The following is a 24,660-nucleotide window of genomic DNA, read 5'->3' on the forward strand; positions in this document are numbered from 1 at the left end:
AAATACAATGAGAAGTTATGTCATTTTTTTTTTCTTAATGGCTCTGGCACGATTTGTGCATTAGCCAGCGTCAAGTATAGGATTTTTTATAATTCGTGCTTGTCTTTTAGAAATTCGACTGTGTCCTCCATGTACGGTTTAGGCACTCGCCCGGTACCGCACGACCCTCCCAAAGGCCGAGAACAAATTTAAATTAAATTAAAGTTTGCCCTCGAACCGGGAATCGAACCCGGTACCCCTCACCTACATTTGTAGTTGTTGGCTCTTTAATATGAATATAATCACATTATTAAGGTAAGTGAAGTGAGCTAACAAAGTACATAATAGTACTATAACCAATTATTACACACCTGTGACTTCACGACACATGACGCATACACATCGCCAGTTCATCATCAATAATCGTATTTCTCTTTAAATTTTCAAGAGTTATTATTATGCCACGTAGACACGTGAAAGACACCGATATCGAAGAGGCAAAACAAAAAGTATATGACTATTTATGTTTATACTGTTCTATTTTTAAAAGCATTTCTTATCTTAGCTATACAAAACTTTAAATTATTTATTCTGATATGACTAAGTATTCTTAAATACATTATGTCGTAGGCTTTAAACCTTTTATTTGTGTACTTACTCCAATCAATAATCAAAACTTGTAATGCGTTTGAAGTATATTTCGATTATATAGTATCGACAATTAACGTTTTCCATTCACTAGGCAAATTGATGTGTTGTTTATTACAGTTAAAATCATCCGATATGCATTGGTTGTGATTTTTATTAAATACATCCCCTTATTCATAATATAATAAATTACATATTATGTATATGTATGTTTCTTTCCATCTCAGCGTAAACAAAATATGACAGATACGAAATACTACTTCAAGTTTAAAGAGTTCAATTAAACTGATTCAGGTTTTATGAATAAGTGGTTCATAGACTACTAAAAAACAATAGTTGTCACTTGTCTATTACAATATTTGGTATGTTAGAATTATTTTGAATTTAGAATTACGAATGTAGTTCAATTTGAATTTGGAATCCTTCAAACGCACTGTTTACAATAACTTGTTCCCATAAAAATTCTAGCGTTCCGTATCCATTGAATGTATTTTATATCTAACTAGGTCACCTTACGTCATGGTGTCGTGCTCCTAGAACAATTAATAATGACGTCACGAGGAGGCTTATGTAGCTTGTTGTGGTTTTTACGCCGCTTTGCAGCTCAGCCAAGCTTGAACCTGTTGAAGAAAGGTGGTATAAGATTTTTTTACAAAAATAATTTATCGTAAATTAAATTCTTTAACCTATAATGCTACGATTAAAAGAATACCAACAACCGGGATGTAAATATTATCGCTAAGTTCACTTGTCTTGAAATCATAACAAATTAATATTAATAGCATACAATTATTTACTTTTTCTCCGCTCCGATGTATTTATTGTATATTTTATCTATATAATAGGTGGGCTAAAAAGTTCGTAGGTTAACATATAAAATATGATTTGATTAATAGAGTTCCATTCGAGAGCGCTACAATAAATATACCAATGATAAAATATTTGGATACTTTTTTTTTTACGATTTGTCTTTATCCTCAAAATAAGATCAGCGCAAAGTTTCTGTCCAGCGAACATTCTCTTGAGATCTGAGAACAGGAAAAAAGTCGCTGGGGGCCAAAACTTCCAAAAAAAAAATCATGTGTCCAATTCACACGTGGTAGAAGTAAAACCTTCAAAAACAAAGTTTTTATAATTAAAATATGTAAATTAGACTTTTTCTCTATCTAAATGTAGGACCTTTCCTTTAAAAAAAAATATATTTTAATGTTAAATTTTTATATATAATTTTAATATCAATCTTTAATTTGGTATAAACTAAAATAATAAAAGTTTGAAATAAATTCACAAGATCCAACGTGGGAGAAAATGAGATAGGAAGCATTATATAGTGTATAAACTTTTAATTAAGTGTAGTAGGAAATTTTCACTTCAAAAAGTTACTATAACTAATGATTTGTAAATAAAATTTGATAAATAATCTATAATTAAACTACTTACTTGACTTACTTATTTAATTTTCATCAAATCTGTTTTTTTATTTCAGAAAATGTTCTAATACACACTAATTTAAAGTTTATACACTGTATAATGCCTCCTATCTCACTCTCTCTCACGCCAAATCCTATTAATTTATGTGTCTGTCTCTTTTTACTGTCACTTTTTCCGTTGCATCCGGTTTGAAATCACAACGATTCTAAAGAAGTTTCACTTCAAAAATCGGATGTACCTATTACGTATCTACATATTCAAACATTTTTGAATATTATTATGAAATAGGTACGTATTATAAAATAATTTAATTTCATCGCTAATTTTATAACGTTACAAGCAAAACAAATAACATCTAGATTCAGTATGGAAACAAGAAACACTTGTTCCCAAGACATTAAGGCATCCTTATCGCTTAAGTTTTATCGTCGGGTCGGCAACTTTTCACAATGTACCCAGCAAATTATTTTAGTTTCGCGTCTAAACACTGTACGCTTAAAGTATTTGTACACGACAAGCGAGCGAATTCAAAACATTAAATATATATCTGAACACAAAAAGTCTGTTCTCTTATTCATAAAAACTTAATCAGAATAGAATAGAATAGAATAGAATAGAATATGTTTATTTCCCTAGTTCTTATGTTACATTATGTCCACAGGTCGATGGTGTATTCGGCCTGTGGGTGTGTCAGCTACTTACAGACTACATATGTTTGTCTCGGAGAGATCTATATAAGTGTCGTGCAGTGTGTGCTGTGAGCTTGTTAAATTGTACAGAATAAATTTATAATGTTGTTATATATTGTCTTATCCTACTTACAGCTAATTATAATCTATGGGGACGCGGAGCGGTCGTTCGCTTGCTGAGCAGCCGACTCCTGTCTTTTTTTGATACATAGTCTATTTCACCTAATCTAGTATTAGTTAGTAGGGGGTTGTGCTGTCCGTATCCGAGGTAGGCTCCACCAGGGGTCTCTAGATCCTCGATGTGCATCTCACGGAGTCGACGCAGCATATCCTCGTTTAGGTCTTGTGCACGGAGATGCCATGGATCCCAATCTAGCATATCCCAGAGTATCGAGGTTTCTAGGCGTCTTGGGAATTGTCCGCTGGTTTTGAGAGCCATTCGATATTGGCGTTCAATTTTTAGTAAATTGCTCTTACTGTAACGTGAGAGCAATTGTACTACGCCATAATCCAAAATAGGAAGTAGGCAGGCCTGTATTACTGCAAGTTTAACAGTCATATCCGTTTTGGCGTGCCATCCTATGATAGGGGCCAGTGCACCACGAGCCCGTCGCGCCTTCTGCACGACATGATCCGTCTGTTTGCCCATGCTCATTGTCTTGTCGAAGTGTACGCCCAGATATTTGATGCTTCTTTTATATTCAATTATGTCCTCTTTAATTCGGATGGTTCTGCGGTACTTTTTCTTGTGAGTGAACATAGCACACTCCGTTTTGTCCACGTTACATTTTAACCCCCAGCGACGGTAGTAGTCGATGACAGTGTCGGCGGCCCAGCCCGCTCGTTGTGTCGCGGAGTTTGGGTCGGGAGACCTGTTAAGGATGCAAAGATCATCGGCGTATTGGGAGAGCTTGAGTCCGCCGATACGGTCCCGTTGGTCCCAGACGTCGTGTACGTACAGATTGAAAAGGACCGGACCCAGAATAGAGCCCTGGGGAACCCCGTATGGTACCAGTTTTTTGTCACTGTAAGTGGTTCTGAAGCGTCCGTATGTTTTGCGACCGTTAAGGTAATTCTCTATTATTTTGATGATGTTGTTCGGGACGTCAGCTATTTGGAGTTTCTTCGCTAGACCTTCGTGGTTTATTGAGTCAAAGGCCTTCGAAAGATCTGTCAGGACCATGCTTACACTTTCTCTCGCTTCCAGCGCATCCGTAATGAACTTTCCAGTGCGAAGAATCTGTGTGCCTGTTCCTCTGTTCTTGGTAAAGCCATGTTGGAACGGCGGTTGTAGTCTGTCGGCCGTCTGTCGTAAGCGCGACAAGAGTAGGCGTTCGTGTAGTTTACCCATGATGTTTAGAAGAGTGATGGGTCGGTACGATTTGGCGTCACGGTGATTCTTGCCTACTTTGTGAAGGAAGATACACTCCCCGATTTTCCATCTCTTGGGATAATAACCTGTCAGTAACAGGTAGTCAGCTATCACTTTGTACCTGGTGAGGAAAGATTTGCCACCGAGTTTGAGGGCGTCTGCTTTGATTTTGTCTGGGCCAGGAGCCTTCTTATTCTTAAAGCGTCTCAGCGCGAATTTGATTTCCTCTATGGAGGTAGGATCGAGAGGCTGGAACGGTGTGGTCTTCTCTGTGCTTTTATCTTCGTTGTTTATTTCAGCTTCGGTGACGATCGCCGCGTCAACCAGGGCGTCGATGGTTTCTTTCTCACTGTTGCAACCCTCAATGTGAGGGAGTCTCTGTACTGGAGCCTTTAGGTTGCGTTGAATTCGCCACATCTGGGTTCTGTTGTTTTGTGGATCATTTAATCAGACTGCAATGAGACTTTTAAGTAAAGTCTTTCGTCTCATTCTTTCAAATCGTGCTTACGCTGTTATGAAAAGAGACAGATGAGGCCTTGGATAAAACTGTTATTTTTAATAAATATGGGGTAGTATTACAAACGCATGAACTAAACCTTGCATTTAAGGCCAGGGATGCCTTTGTGCAGAGTTAATACTTTTTTGCGATGAACTAGGGTTGTTCCCCTTACCAATAAATGCTTCTCATCTTTAAGAGTCTCATTCATTAGTATTTTAATATTTTCCAACTAATAAACAGAATTTAAGGTTCAATGGGAATTAAGTAAATCACAAATGTAAATAAGCTCAGCCAGTGTTTAAACTTATTAATGATGCGTAATGTTAAATATTAAATTACGAATATTATTGAATGGACGGGATTTAAAAATTTAATATCAGAATAGATGTGTTAGACTTTTTAAACATTGTCGTTTATTTCAGTGTTTAAATATGTATTAAGGCATTTTTATAGGTAAGGTAAAAGGAAACCTGGTCTTAAACCAAGAAATCAAAGAAGTAGGCACAGGTTATAACGGACTTTTCGTAAATCGAATGCAGATTCATATTACCAAGAAAATTATGTAGTATATCTCTGATATATTTTATTACCAGCCCAAACATAATCGGGAGTAACATTTCAACTAGCAAATAAAATTCTATGTCATCTAAGCCGAGAGTCCAAGTTTGTTAAGTGAATTTCTTTTTCTTTCTTGAATGAGAGATGTCTCGTAGTTTCGTCTTTGTCGTTGTATAGAATTACTTATTATATAATAAATTTGAAAACAAAGATTAATTAAGCAGTTTCATATCAAATCCACAGATACGTCTTAATAATGATTACTCAATTTATCTACAGACACACAGTGGGACTTAGATTAAGAACTAAATATTTGCGTTAAGTCCGATTTAGAGGGTACTTCCCACACAATTTGGGACGCGACCATTATACCTAATAGCCAAGCGCATTATATTCTCACTGCTAATTAGAATTTAATTATTTTTCTTGATAAGGGTAATTAGTGTTGCTGAATGTTGTAATTAACACTCGTGTTGTAGTTAACACTTGTTTTATTTGTCGGAGCAATGGCGCTACTTCATATATCATATGTCAGATTGACAGTTCATAAAGACGGACATTAGTTCTGTGACATAATGACAATGCTATTAAATATACAAACATTTTTTTTATTTTTTTTAAAGAACAGGGGGCAAACGGGCAGGAGGCTCATCTGATGTTAAGTGATACGGCCGCCCATGGACACTCTCAATGCCAGAGGGCTCGCGAGTGCGTTGCCGGCCTTTCAAGAATTTGTACGCTCTTTTCTTGAAGGAGATATGATATTGCTTTTCATACTAACAATGACTATGGAATCACCATTACTATTGACTATCAAATAGTCGTTAATTGGTAGATTTAGTAATATTTGCAAATGTAATAATCCTGAAAATATTTACGGTTTTTGACTGATTTGACTTTGACGTTGTTAATTTATGAGCTCTGTGACATATAATGACAGTGGCAGCTGAAATTAGCACCATTAATCCGATACATTTCATTCTTGAAACAAAAGCAGTGATCTCTTTTCGTCACGGCACAGACAGCGTTAGACAGAAAGGGACGAATGAGTGCTTGTTGTGAAGACACGGGTCTACTAGACGGAAACCACTTTTCTTTAAGACCATGTTATGCGTCATGGGCGTTATCATAGAAAAGAAGATGGTAAACCTATTGCCATTTCATTTCAACATAGCTGTGCTTATCACATAATCTATGCAATTACTGTATCATGAGGCATTACGACTCATATTCTTAAAATTTCATAGTAATAACTAATATGTTAATAAAAATAATAAACTATATATGGTGTGTCATAAAACCGTAGTATGTAAAGAAAGGAATGATAAAATGACTTGATTATAAATAAATAAATATATATATCATAAACGTTTTCAGTACAAGTTCAAGCGCTATTTAAATTCAAAAGGTATACAAAGCCTTGTAAAAGCAAGGCTCAAGTTACCACGTAGTTACTAAGTTAAGAGCGCGGAGGGTAATAATCTATGAAAGTTTACTCCAGTTTGTGTAAAGTGAGATGCTTTAGTTTGCTATTTACGTTGACATACAATGCTAATAGTCCAATTAGATGAATTGAATAATGATTAACATTAAAATTAAACGGCCATTTAATAGGCTTTCATACGATGTTATAAAAAACTTACACGAAGAGTGAATTAACTTTATAATCTAAAAATACTACGTCGATCAAACTTCATAATTTTCTTCTTTATTTTTTTTATTTTTTATTATTTTATACCCACTTGTGCAAATAGAAAATGTAGAAAAGTAAGCTTTTAACCACACCTGTAACCTCGACCCTTAGGACGGGCGTCTATAACAGGTTCCTACAGAGGCACTTTGTACCGTAGTTGAAGAGTGAAAACGTGTGGGTACCAACACACATATATCTACCAATTTTTATGCCTAGGTTGAATTTTATTTTCTTTAGTACAAATAAAATTATTATTGTAATGAATGTCGGCTTCGGTAGACAGAAAAATAGTACCCTATTTTTAATCAATCTTTACATAAACTGTTGTACATATTTAAAAAAAATAACTTGTTCCAATTTGCTAAGATGATTGAATTTTGAAAAGTTCAATCATCATGCCGGTCTCACGTCTCAGTCTCACGACGGATCACGTCACGTCATCCGTCGTTCCACAACTGAGCGTTTTTAATACTAGCTGCCCACTGAAGTATTTCCGAACCCATTTGTCTTAGGGTAGGTCCTACTTCAAGCAAAGGGCGTAAAATTTCTTAAAAGATCGGCAACGCACTTGCGCCTTATGGCAGTGTGAGTAGCTGTGGGCGGCGGTATCACTTCACACTGAGCCTCTGGCCCGGCAACACTTTGTTCTATAAATACAGAGTGCTACCGCTAAACGGCCTTCTTCTAGTTTAAGTCACATATCTGCAAGCAAGGATCATCCTTGAGCCTTGTGTCGGTTTTTAGTTCTAATGCCTTCATAATAATTATTAATTATTACCTTGTAATACGTGAACTCTTGTGGTTGCTCTCATGTGCAAAGGAGCTTCCAGGGCACATGTGTAGTTACCAGCGTCTTCAAGTTTGAGTTGAGCCACCTGTTTTAATTACAAATAAAATTATTTCTAAATTTTAAAATTATAATACTGATAATTCCTCCCATCAGGACGAAAAGCGACCAATTTCCATACAACTGTTCATAATAGTTTTCACTAAACTACTTACGAAATACGCGTGTAGCATAAAAGTAGGCAACAATTTTTATAACTTGACAAAACATCTTTTGTAAAATAAGTCACGCCTTAAAGTGAAGGCGAAACTTTTTCCATACATTTTTAAGAAGCTTTTTACCGCATTATGAGTACAATAGGGCAACATTATGGCTGTTATATTTTCCAGTTTCATTCGTAGTTTTAATTTTAAACCGCTTCGTTTTAAAAATATTTTTATTCCTGACTTCCACATCAAAGATCGTAACGGTTTTTTTACGTAGTAGTATTACGTCAAATTTTAAATAATAATTATTAATTTTTATGCTAGTTTACGTGCCTTTCATATTAAGAATTTATTGTATATACGCAACAAACAATTAAGAATATTTAATCTAGTTCAGCTATTCGAAATTTGAATATATTTATTTGGCTTTATTTAAACTGGAAGCCAGCAACGAATGTTAAATTTATTACAATAATATGAAGCTGAAACTGAATTTAAAATATGTTTCAGTGGAAAAGGCTATTAAAGTTTGGATATATTAAGATATCTTATTACTTTTAAACTTACATTGAACTATATATTCCCATTTAAAATGCATTTTATATACTGTATTTTCCATGCGCAAACTTTTTAATTAAAAATGAGTGCAGGTAGAGAGCACAAAAAGTACAAACATGCGACTGTATTACTTTTTCTACGCGAAATATATTTTTGTATTCATTATAATATTTTTAGCGCATCGAGGCAAATTTTGTCTCTTAACAATGGCTTAAAATCGAATGTTCTCATACACTTGGTGATTGAATATGTTTGAAATTCGAAATTTGAATATCTAGACTGAGTTATACTGTAACCGTTACAAAGTTAGAGAGGTTAATTGTGGTTGGATATCGATATTCTCATTGATATATTCTGTTGTGTACAAAATAATACGCATTTTGGATGTTCGAATTTCAAATGTATGGAAAGGAATGGGCTATTTCAGAATCAGTCCTAAATACGGCGGAACGGTTTGCCTTAGCTCACTTAAACAGGCTACATAGCCATGTGAATGCTGTAGCAATCCAACTTCTTGACACGACAGGAATAAGAGTTAAGACGCCGAACGAGAACTAAACCTTTTGAGTTAATAAACCTAGTGTAGTGAATATAAGTGCAAGTGCGGTATCTCGGACACATGAACATAGTGTCAAAATGTTATAGAACACTAAGACTGTTAATGAACATTACCTTAGTTTAAGTTATAGTATTGTAGAAAATTTGGTCAAAATAATATTACTTATTAGCCATAATTATTGTATAGACTAGATTGTAATTCATGTAAAGTCGCACTCTTTTTTTTGTGAACTTTATTGTAAGAAAAAAAAATATTGAGAATATTTTTAAAACTATTTTAGATTATGATTCTGTAAAGCATGATGTCGTCTATACGAGGTACCAATTTTTTTCATACTGTCTTACGTATGTGACAAATTTGGCACAAAAAAGATTTTGCGATGAGACATTATTCATAATATAGTCAAGTTTATTGTTTAATGGGGCTGGGCTTACTTTCGATAGAGCAAAGTGATACCCCCAAAACATAGTACTTTTGTAATAGGAGAAAATGTTAAGACCCCACTTAGCCCAACAAATATATTACACCAACCTGAGTGCCGGGTTTAAATTACAGTCTTGGGTGGTGCAGGGTGTGGCTATAGTGAGAGCGATTAAACCAAAAGGACAAGAATTAAAAACTTTCTTAAAAGTAACTTAGTATGTGTGAAAATAATTAATACCTATGTATTATGAAATCATCTTAAACGGAAAGTAAAGATATTTAGAGGCGCATCAGCGTTTAAATTATTTTATTTTAAGATAAAAACTGTCTTAATTTCAATTCCAAGCTTCGTTTCCTGACAAAAGACCTACTTGCCAAGAAAAAAAAGGAAGAGTTGATGTTTATAACACTAAGAAGTGTTCTTTTAATAAAAAATATGAAATATTTTGAAATGGTTTCTTATTCTTCTGTATTTTTTTTATTCATTTATTTTGACGTGACAACGTCTTATAAATCGATGGAGCCGGCTGCACGCACGAAAAAACATGACTCATGCGGCGGTACCTCGCTCTGAGGCGTTACCTCGCTCTGAGGCGTTCCATTTAAGACTTGAAGTGTAAGCGAGAGCGCGAAGCGACAGAGAGGCACAATCGGACTCCACGCTCTTCAGCGTTCGACATCTGTCTCTCTCCTACTCGAGTGAGCGATTCGTGACGTTGTCACGTTCAACTGTCGTCAGTAAACCGACTTTACAGACAACCGATTTTTTTATAAAATAACTTATTTTGGAGTTATCTAGTCTGCATACTTATCTTTAATTAATAGATAATAATCGCTAAAAGTGTTCCCGCCCTACAGTGTACAGTGCAATCATAATTACGTAAATACTTCAACAATAAGTTACCGTCTCTAATTAACCGTAATTGCTAGTTTGCGTCCACGGCCTAGGACACCGAACTGTTTGTACTCGTACAGACCTTTGTAATGTTGCCATAACTTCTACCTCAAATGTAAATAATGGGAAAACTTCTGATTAAAACATTTTTCACACAAAAAATTAAATCTGAAATATCTTAATTTATCACTTAGTAGTAGATACAAAAGTTTTTTTTTTCAAATTGCCGCGATATCTTTATGCAAATATTCAATAAAGCAATGATTATTAAAAGTCTTTTTTATAAGAAATTTAACTTATAAAAAACAATTTTTCTTTTAATTAATTCTTAATTTCTTTTTAAGGTGATTTCACAAAATTGAGATTTTTTTATATTTAAGTCTAGATAATTAACTTACGGAGGTAGTAACAAAATATTATAAATGTTTCTTTATATCTCTTTCAAACCCAATTTATATGATAAAAAATATTAATGCATATATGCATACTTTTAAAAATTCACTCGAAAAGAACGCTTACAACTAAGGCGATTCTTTATTTCCGTAATTCTATTGGAAGACCATCAACCCCGGGGCCTGGGAAATTGCCTATTCGATTTTATGTCACATATACTTAAATACGTTTTTAATCAGCGTCGTCGGTCGTCTAAATGTCTATATAGTCTAGTCGACAAGTTGAAAATGGAACAAAATAGAGATACTGCTCTTAAAATTATGTGCGATAGCTCATTGGAACCGGAATGACGCCTAGAAAAATGTGCTAAAAGCGTGTATTAGCACATAAAAAATTGCAAAAGTTATAGACAATTAAAGATGAAAAAAAAATGGCATTTAGTTTTTTGCCAATATTTAATAAACTATTAATATTTAAGAAATTTCAAATAAAGATTCTGAAAGAAGAGGAAATTTCCAATAAAATACTCCTAACTCTCGGAACTCTATCTCCATTATTTATAACTTTAATTTAACGCTGAAAATAGGTCTGCGGGTGACATTTTTAGGATTCGCGCGTGGCGTCAAAAGCGACTACGGCACATTAATTAATTTATTTAAGGTATTGAATATTTTTTTTTAAATTTGAAAAAATTATGGTGTGTTCTGAACACTATAATTAATTTATTCCCGTTGAAAATTTTACTTAAAGTTAATTTTTCAACAAGTTAAATAATTGTTAACAAACGAAATTTTCTCGAACGACCGTCTTAATTGTAAGTGAAAAAAAATGTTTAAATAATGGTCGTAAAAATATTTCGCTTCGTAGAGCCTTTCTTACATACATATACATGTCAATTATGACTTTTAGAAAAAAAAAATTTTTTAACTAATTATTTAAACAATAGAAAATTAAAAAAAACGATTATAAATCATTAAAAATTGTTATTTAGGAAAAAAATTTTTTTTAAAAATCATAACATTTTTAATGTAATAAAGTTGTGTTAAAATTTTTTAAAAAAATATTTATTTATTCAATTTGTTAAAAAAAAATTTATCAACAAATGGCGGGAAGTTTTTTTTAGCAAATCAATAAATATCTTGTATTAATAAAAAAACGATTATATGATGATTTAGAAAAACAAAATTTTTTTTAACAACATTACATGGATTTTTAAGTTTTTGTTTAAGTAAAAAAAATGTTATAAACAAAGTATAAATATTTTTTTAACTTTTATGGCACGATCTTGTTAAGTATGTATGTAAGAAAGGCTCTACGAAGCGAAATATTTTTACGACCATTATTTAAACATTTTTTTTCACTTACAATTAAGACGGTCGTTCGAGAAAATTTCGTTTGTTAACAATTATTTAACTTGTTGAAAAATTAACTTTAAGTAAAATTTTCAACGAGAATAAATTAATTATAGTGTTCAGAACACACCATAATTTTTTCAAATTTAAAAAAAAATATTCAATACCTTAAATAAATTAATTAATGTGCCGTAGTCGCTTTTGACGCCACGCGCGAATCCTAAAAATGTCACCCGCAGACCTATTTTCAGCGTTAAATTAAAGTTATAAATAATGGAGATAGAGTTCCGAGAGTTAGGAGTATTTTATTGGAAATTTCCTCTTCTTTCAGAATCTTTATTTGAAATTTCTTAAATATTAATAGTTTATTAAATATTGGCAAAAAACTAAATGCCATTTTTTTTTCATCTTTAATTGTCTATAACTTTTGCAATTTTTTATGTGCTAATACACGCTTTTAGCACATTTTTCTAGGCGTCATTCCGGTTCGAATGAGCTATCGCACATAATTTTAAGAGCAGTATCTCTATTTTGTTCCATTTTCAACTTGTCGACTAGACTAATAGAGGAGTTTATAACTGAATTGCCAAATCTTTGCAAAGGAAGTTTCAGGGTGAAAAATATAATGATATAAAGAACAGATAGACAAATACAACAAACAAACACCTCCTTTCAGAATAATGCTTTTTGGCTATAACTCGATAACTGAGAGGAGCTATCGAATTTCGCTTGGCTTTCAAAAAAATTTACTTTGTTTTTTAGTAATCTATGAATCGATGTATGTTATATGTTATATTTTATTTCTCTTTATCCATCAATGTAAATGGTTTGTTAAAACCGTTTGAACTAGTGAATTAGTGTTAGTGCACGTTAGTATTAAGTGCTAAACAGTGATTGAAAAAAATAGAACACAAGAACAAAGTGTCTTCCCTTTAATAGAGACTGTAAGTAGTGTTATTGGACACTTTCTTATGTTAAATATCCTTTGTAATAAATTAGGTTAGACTTAAATTACTTATTAGTCTTAAGTTAGGCTAGATCGTAATATTCCATGATGTCTTAGTGAAGACACATGTATAAAAAAAAAAACTACCAATGTGTCAGTGTGTCCAGCGCTGGAAAGTTTTTGTTAGTAAAAAAAAATAGTTCAACTTCTTTCTGTACTAGATATTTTAATGCTCAAAATTAAAAGACCGTTGAATTTAAGTATTATTTTTATATTTATTATTGTTACCTACAGTTATATATTTGCGCGATTGCACATATAAGTCTCGTACCGTTTGTAAGGTCAGCCAAGACGAGCTAAGCGAAGCGCAAGTTTCGTTAGTAAAAGCTTTGCCTAACTATTTCTAGTAACTTTACTAGTTAGGCAAAGCTTTTACTTTTCATTTTAAAATCTGACAACTTCTTTTTAGCGCGTGCCATGTTGTTTTCTGTTAGAAACATTGTTCATGAAAATTCTTGGTGCAAAGTAAAATACATCCCAACTTTTATTCATAGCTTACGTACCTGAAGATGACTTGTCAATGTTAGTTGATCAGTTTCCACCAAAACGCCTCCTCGAACCTCATCCAAAGCGGTGGTATTATTACCCCTGTACCAGAAGAGCTCGGGTGTCACGTCTCCAGGGTCCAAATTAAAAACCATACACTTAAGGGATAGAGTTTCTCCAGTTTCTAAAAAGGTCTCTTTGCTGATTTTCATATCTGGTGCTGAAAATAAAACGTATGTAATTCATATATGCTTGTGTAAATAACTTTTAAAATTATTTCTAGCGAACGTACGTGACTTAGTCAGAACTGTTCTTATTTAGTCCCTTTGTAAAAAAATAAATAAATTTAAACAGGAGACGCCCATGTTACTTTCCTTTACTTTTAAATGTATTAAATAATCTCTACAAATATTATAAAGAGGATAGATTTGTATTTAAGTATGTAACGAATTGGTTCAAAAAGTACTGGACTGATTTTAGAATTTTTTTCATTATTAAAAGCTACATTATCACTGATTAATATAAGTTATTTTAATTGTTAGAAAAAATAAGGATCCTAACTAAAATTGCAATAATAAGTAAAAAAAATGCCTATAAAATAACTTTCATCGCACGCGCTGCGAAAATGGTTGATGATAGAACAAAAAATGTTCCACAATATTAAAAAACATAATACCTACAACAAATGTTTAAAGAATAAATGTCCAGCCAGCCGCAAGTTATTGTATTAAATTAAAATTAAGTGTTTAGGATCTAAGCAAATGCGTAGGTAACCCATTAACCTGATGTTTTCCCTACAAACACTTGTTTTCACCTATAAAGTACTGCCAACATTTCTTACTTTGATGAGAGTATTTCTTTAAATTGCCTACTATACCGTATTTTTTAAAATTGACTGTTAAATACAAAATAACTTTTTAAACTTCACCACATTTGAATTGTAAAGAATAATGATTATGAGCTTAAAGTGAATGGAGCTAAAGAAGTAGAGAAATAATTCAATCGCTATTCGCGAGCACACCTGTGGCTCTAAAGTAGGGGGAACTAATTGAAATATATTGTGCGCTATATTTCTTTTCAATTTCACAAAATATGTAAGGATAATAACAAAGTAATAAGCGTTATTTTTCAATCAAATCAAATCAAAATCATTTATTTATATAGTTAACACAGTGTACATTGTGAACGTCAAAAAATTAATATTTATTAAATGCTTCTAATTTGACATTTACTGCCGTTTCTCAAATTAAGAGCGTAGAACGGAAGAAAAGAACTGGCAATAAACTCTCCGCCACTCTTTTTAATCGCCACGTTCTTTTGTTTTACACAATGTTTGTAAAGAGTTGCAACCATTACACCATGTTCCACATAACATCTTAAGTAATTAATAGTTAATTAATAATAATAAAATAAATTAAAAACAAAGATTTGTCCTCTATCAGCAGGAGACATGGTGAAATAGGAGCACGGACTTACATTCTCTGGGAACAACACGCAAATATAAATAACTACTACACGTCGGAAATATCTGCGAACCTCGCTGGTATGGTATGGTCATTAAGCCAGGTTCGCAGATATTTCGATTGAGTAATAACATCACCGCATACACGAATTCAAGTCCGACCAGTCACCACAAGTAGCACCCGTTCACGAGTATGGACTTAACTGGACTGTGTCTTATTCTCCTCAGAATTAAAAAAAAAAACACCTTTATAAGAAGCATTTGAAATCTTCGATACTAGATATCATCAACCAATTATAGATCCACCAGAATCAAATCTTCAACCGTATTTGACGTAACAAATTCAGGTCAAATTCAATTAATGGATTTTAAGAATCAAGAAATGTTATTCATGTGTTACCCCAAGATGTATTAAACATGCAGACAGACAAACTAACTAAACTAGTTAAGACTTGCTTGTTTGAGTAGTGGAGCGGGGTTCAGCCATTTTGTATATTAATTACGTTAAATTATTATGAAGTTCCTCATACAACGATCTTGGGTTTGTATTTTTAGTGCGGGAGAAATTCCCATTATACAATATTAATATTACGAGTATCTAAAGAGTTAATGTAATTTAACGATAGTACATACAGTGCAAATAACCTGGGGACTCTTGGTTCGATTCCCCGGTTATCCAAATTGTTACTGTTTGGTAGAACTATTTATCAAAATGCAACCATTATAAATACAGTATGAAATGGTGGACCATCAAATGTTCTGGCTCCTGGCAATGTCTCCAAACAGGCGTTTCCGTTAGCGTCCGAAATTTAGAAGATGCGAGGTTACCGGATCTACCAGATGCCAGGGCTACATGTGCAGGTGAAATACAAAGTGACTGATGGGGCCAGTCGTTTGTGTGGATACGTTATTGCATTAAATTCTTACAAAACAGAACTGAATTCTAAGGGCCACAGCGATACCGACGGAATTGAAAAAAAAAGTGCGTGCGTACAAAGTACACAATACACATGTCAGAAGTGAAACTTCTTTGTAAATTCATTGTTACTAAGGCAAAAACTCCAATAGATGATCATGTACCAGTATATGATCACTCCATGTATTTATCTATATTCACACTGTATACGTGCTAATGATAATAATATAAATACATAAAAAATCTGCGTTTACTGCACAAGACGTTATGCGACAGAATTGCCATCTAAAGTTCTAATATGTAACTACTAAACGAATACACCAACCAATAGCGTGTATTTTTTCTCGATCTCCCTTACTCTCTCTCTCAATCTTTCTCACTATAGCTCTCTCTCACCTCTCGCTCCATGGCACTGTGCTTGATGCGACTTTCACTCTATCTCACTCTTTCTCGCGATCTTTCTAACTTGCTTGCTCCCTACTCTCGCTCCATGGCTATTTGCTTCATGCTACGTTCGCCCTTTCTCACTCTATCTCAATCGCTCTCTCCCTTTTCTTCGACAAAAACGCTGCATATTTTCGTGACGCTAATATTATTATTATTGCGTTTCATCCGTAAAAAACCTTATGCGCCTAAAGAAGTTTCACTTCAAAAATTTCGTTATGGTTCCTTCAATATTGATAAATGCTATCGCAGCATTAGGATCTCGTGGTATAGAATATCAACATTGAATTTAATACCGCAATAGCTATCGAAGTCATCAGTACCGCTATATCCCTGTTTTAAGTTTACCGTTTGTATCTTAGAATCAAGCATAATTATGATGAAAACTGTTTACTTGTTTAGTGATTAATTACCATGTACTTGAAGTCTAAAAACTCTTAACATAGGGGGATGAGTAGACACATGACACCAATACACTCCAGAATCTTTAGATTTTGCATCTGATAATGATAGCTTCCAAATCTCTCCAGCCAAATCTACTTTGTATCTGAAACATGATAGACATATTATTAAGTATAATTATAGTGTCATAATGTCTATAGTACAATTCATTTACAGTTGCCAGATTCCATTAATTATTTACACGGTTAAAGCGGTATTTTTTTTTAAATATGTAAGCTACCAAAAGAATGAAAGGACGATTTATTAGTAAGATAAGAAACCTATTATAAATATATTAAAGGTTATGAACACATTATAAACCTTGTTAATATAATTTAATATTTATTGATTAATTTATTTCGATTGGCACGAAGATGCTGGGTACAATTTCATAATTAAACCACATGACTGACACTTGCTTGTTGGCCTGAAAATTTGAAATTTAAAGCATGAATATTATGTGCTTACCTTGAATCAGCTGTGTAAGTTATTAAGTTTAACGTCAATAGTTCCAAGTTATTTTCATCTGAGACTTTTAGCCAGGATACCTAAAATAATTATCAAATAAAATAGTCACGTAAATCAAAGAGAATACAGCCCTGCGATTCTGTAACTCACTTCACAACTCACACAGCGGTTTTCGCATCGGCGGTCGCTCTCAAATCAGTCGTGAAGCAGTTATTTTATGATTTGGCATTCCGAAAAGGTGGGAGCTTGTACTTTATTGTTTATCAGAATGTCAAATCATAAAATGACTGCTTCACGACTGATTTGAGAGAGACCGCCGATGCGAAAACCGCTGTGTGAGTTGTGAAGTGAGTTACAGAATCGCAGGGCTGAAATATAATAATACCATTTCATATTATTCAATTAATTGAAATCAAAACTTTACAAAGATTCCCTATGATTACTTTATAATACAAGTAAAGTTTGCACAAACAAATAGAAAGTTGGGAATAGCAGCATGATTTTATACAGCTCAGAAATGTTCGATTTGCAACATCGTATAAAGTTAAAAAACAACGTGCGTCACGGTCGTGTAAGATTACGTATAATTCTCAAACAATTGGGATGTTGTTTACGCCTACATATTATTTCGAATTGCCAGTTTATCTGAATTTGCTACTCTTTTTTGTCGAAGAAGCTAAATAATTTTGGTATTTTATGATATTATTAGTATGCGAAGAACGTCACGTCGAATTTGTTATAGAAAACCTTCGTTCCGTTTCCGGTGACTTTTCGTTAGGTTCAATATTTAAATATTAAATTCAAACAACAATAAATTCGGCGTGTGAAAATGTTAACAGCTTGTTATTTTATAAGTACGTAAACGTATATGTAAAATATACAGTGGGAACTCGAATGAAACAAGACTCCACGCTTCGAAAACAAACCTAAATAAACTTTGTAAGTCTATTTTTTAAATAATCAATACCGAATTTGTTGAATTGTTTTATTAATGGTTTCACAAAACATCCACTAAGAGTTGATTGTTGGGCCTTTTGAATTTTTGACTCTACCAAGGGTTTCATATTTGTATGTGTGATAATGGATAAAAACTTAGTTGCGACGATGAACTATCCAACTTAATTGTCTCTTTTATGCTGTCATTTTTACTAGGTACTGTGGTCGAGATATAGATAAGCTAGTTATTGAATTTCCTAATTAAGTACTGTCACTCTACAAATAAATGTGACAAATTCGAAACTAACAATTCGAATTGAATCAAATCTAGTACTGTTATTAATAAAGAAGTTACGATGTAACACGTATATCAAAGTTTACCTTGCGGCTTCCCCGCACCCTTATTTCTTAATAAATGGACTACACATTACACAACCTGTAGGTCCTGACTTCTCTCTCATCCAAAAAAACAATCTCTTAAGTTTTATATATAAGTACACACTCCGCATATTAATAGGACGTATTTTCTAGTAATTTACTTACATTTTTATTGGAAAATAACCTTGACCCAACTCGAAACAATTAAAGTCCGCTAGACCCACGAAAGCGCAGACACATTAAATTTGCTAAAATATTTTTGGTACTGGGTCTGAATACTAAACAATTTACTGAATATTCAAAACATACCGTCTTGTCTCTCAAAGAGGAGACTTTGCAATCAAAGAGCACGGTTGACCCTGTGTCAGCATCCATGATTGTCTCCGAGCTTAAATCTCCTTCGAACGATGGTGCTTTTAATCTAGAACAATTTTTACAATTTACATGGCTTATTAAAATAAATAAATATGACATTTATCGTACTAACGTAGTATATAGTATTTGGTGGAAAAAGTTGTAGATATATTTTAAGTCCTTTTTGTCTTCATACATTATACATTCTATAATTATAAAATACCTACACTAAACGTCTCAAAAGTATTTATTAAAAAAGCTTAAAGTTTTAGTAGAAATACCGCAACACCATTAGTACGTCCCAAGACTCTCGCGTGCGCTGGGAATCCACACTATATTTACGTAAACGTATTGTTTTAATTAACCATAAATATTGAATTCTTTTTAAACCAGCATTTTACCGAGAATTCTTCAGTAATACAAACTTTCCTAAGTAATATCGTATGAAAAATTGAGACAATTCCTTATCTACATATTTTAAGTTACTAAAACTTAGGCGTTGTATATGGATTTGGAATGAGTTTTGTTTTTGAACAAAAAATAAAGCTGATGTAGATACATTTCTGTTTTTAAAGGACGTGATAAAAACATAACCCACTTAACGATTTTATTTGTACAATGTTTTTACTAAATCACTGTCTTTTTACAGCTAAAAAACTTTGACGTAAAACAATGCCATACACTATTATTAACAAGGTTAATTTACTTTCAGTGACTAGATACTATTAATTAATTGACAATACAGGTATTATATTTGTAAAAGCAAGTAGAGAAGACAAATGTAAAAGGCTTAATGACATAAGCTTAAGACTTTAAATTTACCTCACCAATGCTTTCAAGGGGAAGGTGATTACATTAGTAAAGACCATGCTTCTATAATGGGAAGCACTTCATAGATTTTGAGAAACTAACATAGTACTATAACATAAGAAATAATTTAATTGCTTTTAATCATAATTTGACATTTGCATGCTAGTTTAATTTTAATTGTTCGTCATAATATGTACCACATTCAAAAGGAGTAATTATTATTAATACGATTTCTGTTTTGTAAGGTATTTAATGTTGAAAGTAATCATTTAAACAACCCTTTACTAATACACTGCATGACTTTCGAATTGTGAAAACGAAACAATTATAGGATAAGCTGTTTATGTTGTTTGCTAATGAGAAAACTCCTAATTTAGAGAATGGCTGCGGCTGTTGAAATACATAAATACATACTTTATTATAAATAAACATCAATTCTACCCAGATGTCATTATCATTAACAAATATTTTGAAATAATTAAATTTCTGGCATTACCTTTTTAACTATAATATATTAGGTAAGTACTTCGTCTACTGTCAAATTATGTTTACATAACGTGCGTTTACGTGTGATGTAAATTAATGTACGTACGTGTAAGATGAATACTTTAATAATACTTTTTAAGACGTAATTAGACGGAGAGTGAAATGGGCAGGCCATATTGCAAGATTAAAGATGGATTAACTTCACCGAGTGATTTACGACACATAGAAATATAATTTCATAGACAAAAAGCATAAGTGCTGAAAATCGCAAGCAATAAGCTAATACTATATATTACTAGTTATGCATTATATGCAAATCCTGTATTTATAAATGTGTTGATTGTTCAACAAAATGTATGTCACGTAATAACTGGACTGCATAGCATTTGTTTGCCATTAGATTACGGCACGCTCGCACTGGGATGCCAATTAAACATCTAGGGCTGCGACCAGCAATAGCTGGCAAATAATAATTTACCGCCTGTTGTGTCTTTCCACAGCTATGATTTACATAAAGTTGTTAAATTAACATAATTTTAATCTAAATATTTTCATGTGTTTTAATTTGATACTTTGAAAAGTGTACCATTTGTAAGTCCTCGTACTTGAGTAGTCTTAGTAGATGAAAATACGATTTCTTTAACTTGTTTAAACCTGTGCATCAATAGAATGTTTTATCGCACTTATATGATGAAAGAAATTATCGAAGAAACAAACATGGTGGACACGACAAGCGTCACCAAAGGATGGAGTTAGGTTCCCATACTTGAAAAAAGTCAATGACTCGACGATGGAGCATTTTTTGACGAACATCGTGAGGAAACCAACATGAACTAAAATCAAGGATATCAAGGTGCACTCGGCTAGAGTATACATAATAAAGTTGAATCCCAAAACCTTACAGTTACACAAAAGCTTGGTAATGATAAAGATCTATATCGAATAGCTAATAATCATATCGCGATTAATTCACATAATATATTCATGCTTCCAGTACGCTGAAGATATGGAAGCGATCCGTTAGCATATTAATTGCCTAATGTTAATATGAATTGGAATAAGTTTATCTTAATTAAGTAGGCTATCCAGGTCACTTGATAAATTTATCAATTAGTTAACCGAATTCGCTTAAGCAATTAAAAGCAAATGTGTTACCCCTCAGGTGTGACCGTGTTCACAGTAGAGCATAAATTTATTATTAATAGACATCCAAAACAGACGAAACATAGTTTGCCATATTTAATTAAAATTATAAACCTTTTCTATATGTTCGTGGTTTTAAAAGTAACACCATGTTTTGGTTATATTCTATAGAGAAGGCAACTTTTAAATCCTTACTACACTACAACACACAAAAAGCCCCGTGATTGTGTCTGTAGCAGACATCTGTGTTGCTGCTGATGGTGCTCCAGCCATGGCTGCGATTTCGCCATTGTTGGGCGCTTTCTTCGCATACTTGCACGACATATTTTTACATATTTTTGTAAGTCTATCCAGCTATTTAGCTTTTTAATTTTGCTTACATTGAATCACGTCGGGAGGTCACCAGTTTAGTGTTTGAGGTACACCAAATGAAAACCGAAATAGAATTCACTGTCTTTATTGTCCTCTTACATGGCGGTTTTAGGGCTACTGAATAATCCACGTGCAAGTGGAATTACCAAATAATGATACGTAGACAATATTACAAATGGAATTACGAAATTTCGATATAAAAAATAATTACACCTCTACAAGATCATTGCAAATCGAATCCAAGACCTCTCACCTCAATAAATTACCATTCTTTAACCAATCGATTTAACATGGTGTGAAAATAGTAGGAAATTTACTCACACAATCCTGCTACAATAATATATAATTCTCGCAGTCTCTCGGTCACGACGGCAAATCTTAATTATAATATTTGACTGTGTTTGATATGCAATTAAGTTTACGTAGAACTAATATCAGATCCTGGAGGTGTTTATTTATTTAATACACATGCCATAAATTTAGTAGTACAATGAGACCTGACACAGCTTGAGGTAGAGAAGTCATAGAAATCCTAATTTAAGCTGTAGATATGATCGTAGGTAGCATTACTTTAATAAGCATATTTTAATTATTCCATATTAATTTGCTTGAGCTGATTACTGAAGTTTCAGTGTTAATAGTGGTGTTGAGTTTACCATTGAAAACATTTTTTTTCGTGTTGCAGGATTCAATAGAAGCAGAAGTTTATATTTATTTTGGTGATTAAAAAGGCCTGGATATCAAAGTATAAGGCTAATAGTACAGAAGGTTTGTATAACTTAAATTGCCTTTCCTTTAAGATTATGTTTGGAAACACACTGTTTAAAAAATCTTAATATAGCAGGACCTTACTTGATACGTGACCTTACGGAACCGTACGTGATACAATGTATTAATGTCTGATGAAAAGTAAATGGATGATTATAATTGGACAATTGTTCAATTCACCGGAGATTTAACAAAAACAATGTAAAAGTAAATGTGTCGTCGATCTGTACACAATCCCTCGTTTTAATGTAAATTGTGAAATTTATAAAATAAAGCCGTGAATTCGCATGCAAAATACTTTTCAGCGAAAAACTGAAACGAGCTCTGTTTTATTCAAAGGGGAAACTTTACAAACGTGACATGGATACAAATTAATTTACCGTCTGTTACACCGCATCGTAACATGTGGTATGCGATCGCTGTAAAATCCTGAAATCTTATTAAACATAGTGGCTTCTTTTAAATATTTGCAGCTATCCAATTAATATGGCAATTGCATTTGAGATTTCCGATCAAATTTTTGTAACGCAGCATATAAAATATAAAAACCTTTTTTGTAATTCAAGTACTGGTAGTAAATTTAAATTTAGAAGCATCAATTGTGTCACTAATGTTTATAAATATTAATTGTGTTGTTGACATGTGTACCTACGAGTACATGTATAAATGATATTTTGATTTTGATTGTTACTTGCATAAACCACAGAGAATATTGAATGTACATTGCATAAATGAATTATCACAAGTTTATCTATTTACGACAATTGTATTTTAAATAAAAAATGTCAAATTCAACTCGATTACGATGATCTTAAGAGATTAACGTCACATCGTCATTATACGCAAGAAGTGAAATTCTAACGTAGAGAAAAATTCATATTTTTCATAATGCTCCCGTCTCCGTAGTTCGTAGCACTGTCAAAACTAGGACTATCCTAGATTTGATTTCCGATTGTAGTGCAGAATAGTATCGAAAGGAGTATTCTAGGTCTGAAATTGAAAGCTAGAGTAAAACTAGCAGAGATAAACACGACAAAGATTAGAAATGATAATACTTCTAGTAAAATATTGAAATGAACAGGGCACATTATCTATGTGTATTATCTTCCTCAATCTCAAAATCATACACAGTGTATGATGAGAAGATAATAGACATCAATAATAAAGATACGACGGAATAGTTTCCTCGCTATGACAAAAGAAAACGAGGAAGACAAATAAAAAGATCAGAAGATGATATGCGAAGAGCAGCTGACCCTATGTGGCTACGTAGATCTATAAACAGAGAGGAGTGGAAGCTCTTAGAGGAGGCCTATATCAAAGGACAAGCTGTATAACAGAAATTAACCGGTTTGCCGATTAATTATTATTGTTTATTTTATTTTATTTTTAAGTGTTTAGGTACATACTTCACGTTTTTATGTACTAGTATAAGTAATTACAGCAATTAAGGCTTTTATTATTATTATTAGTATACCTACTGAAAATCGATTATCTAGTTGATAAAAGGGCCTGGGACTAGTGCTAGACAGGCTACTTCTAATTAATTTGCGATATTTGTTTTAAATAAGTGTTGTTTGATGATTTGCTGTTTTAAAAGAGTACCGAGAGTTTTTTACGCCGGCTTTTTCTCTCGGCCTACACCCTCTGTCTTCTTTGCCGATGAGTAGGGATGCCGACAAATTCAAATTTAAAGACGTGGAATAAGTGATACATGTATCTTATATTCCATAATAAACATATTTTATTTTATTTTAATCCTTAAAAAATCATTTTCTTAGGTGTTACGGCACTTCAGACATTTAAAACTAACCTAATTTTGCCCTGGTGTGATAAACACCCGGGTACCATACTGAAAGCTCTTCATTAAACTGGTAAATGAGATAACGTAGGTTTGTATTAATAAAATTAGTCTCATTAGCGCACTAAGCTGATCACTCTATTTGTAGCAGAAACAGCTTCATCGTCGTCGGATTATCATTTAAAAAAAACTTTGCTTACGCATCGTACTTTTTTTAAATATGTGGAACATCTTTGAAATGTCATAAACAGAATAAGTGAATGTTAGCGATGTTCTCTAGTTTAATATTTAAATCTTAAACGTTGATGGGTCTTTATACGGATATATATTATAGCATTAAAAACCAC

The 24,660-nt window shown here is 32.9% G+C and overlaps 1 protein-coding gene across 1 annotated transcript in view; it reads right to left on the minus strand.

Moving 5' to 3' along the window:
• Positions 1–260: 260 nt before the first annotated feature.
• The window catches only part of LOC125053606, a 51,418-nt gene continuing 27,018 nt past the window's right edge, over positions 261–24,660 (minus strand). Inside the window, exons 4-9 of the mRNA XM_047655032.1 lie at positions 18,889–19,000; positions 17,266–17,345; positions 16,770–16,903; positions 13,552–13,754; positions 7,648–7,744; positions 261–1,247 (exon numbers count right to left, since the gene is read on the minus strand). Of these exons, the coding sequence (XP_047510988.1) occupies positions 1,135–1,247; positions 7,648–7,744; positions 13,552–13,754; positions 16,770–16,903; positions 17,266–17,345; positions 18,889–19,000 (739 nt within the window). The 3' untranslated portion in view covers positions 261–1,134. The remainder of the gene's footprint in view (positions 1,248–7,647; positions 7,745–13,551; positions 13,755–16,769; positions 16,904–17,265; positions 17,346–18,888; positions 19,001–24,660) is intronic.

The sequence above is a fragment of the Pieris napi genome, chromosome 11, assembly GCF_905475465.1.
Source record: "Pieris napi chromosome 11, ilPieNapi1.2, whole genome shotgun sequence".
Classification (NCBI taxonomy): Eukaryota; Metazoa; Arthropoda; class Insecta; order Lepidoptera; family Pieridae; genus Pieris; species Pieris napi.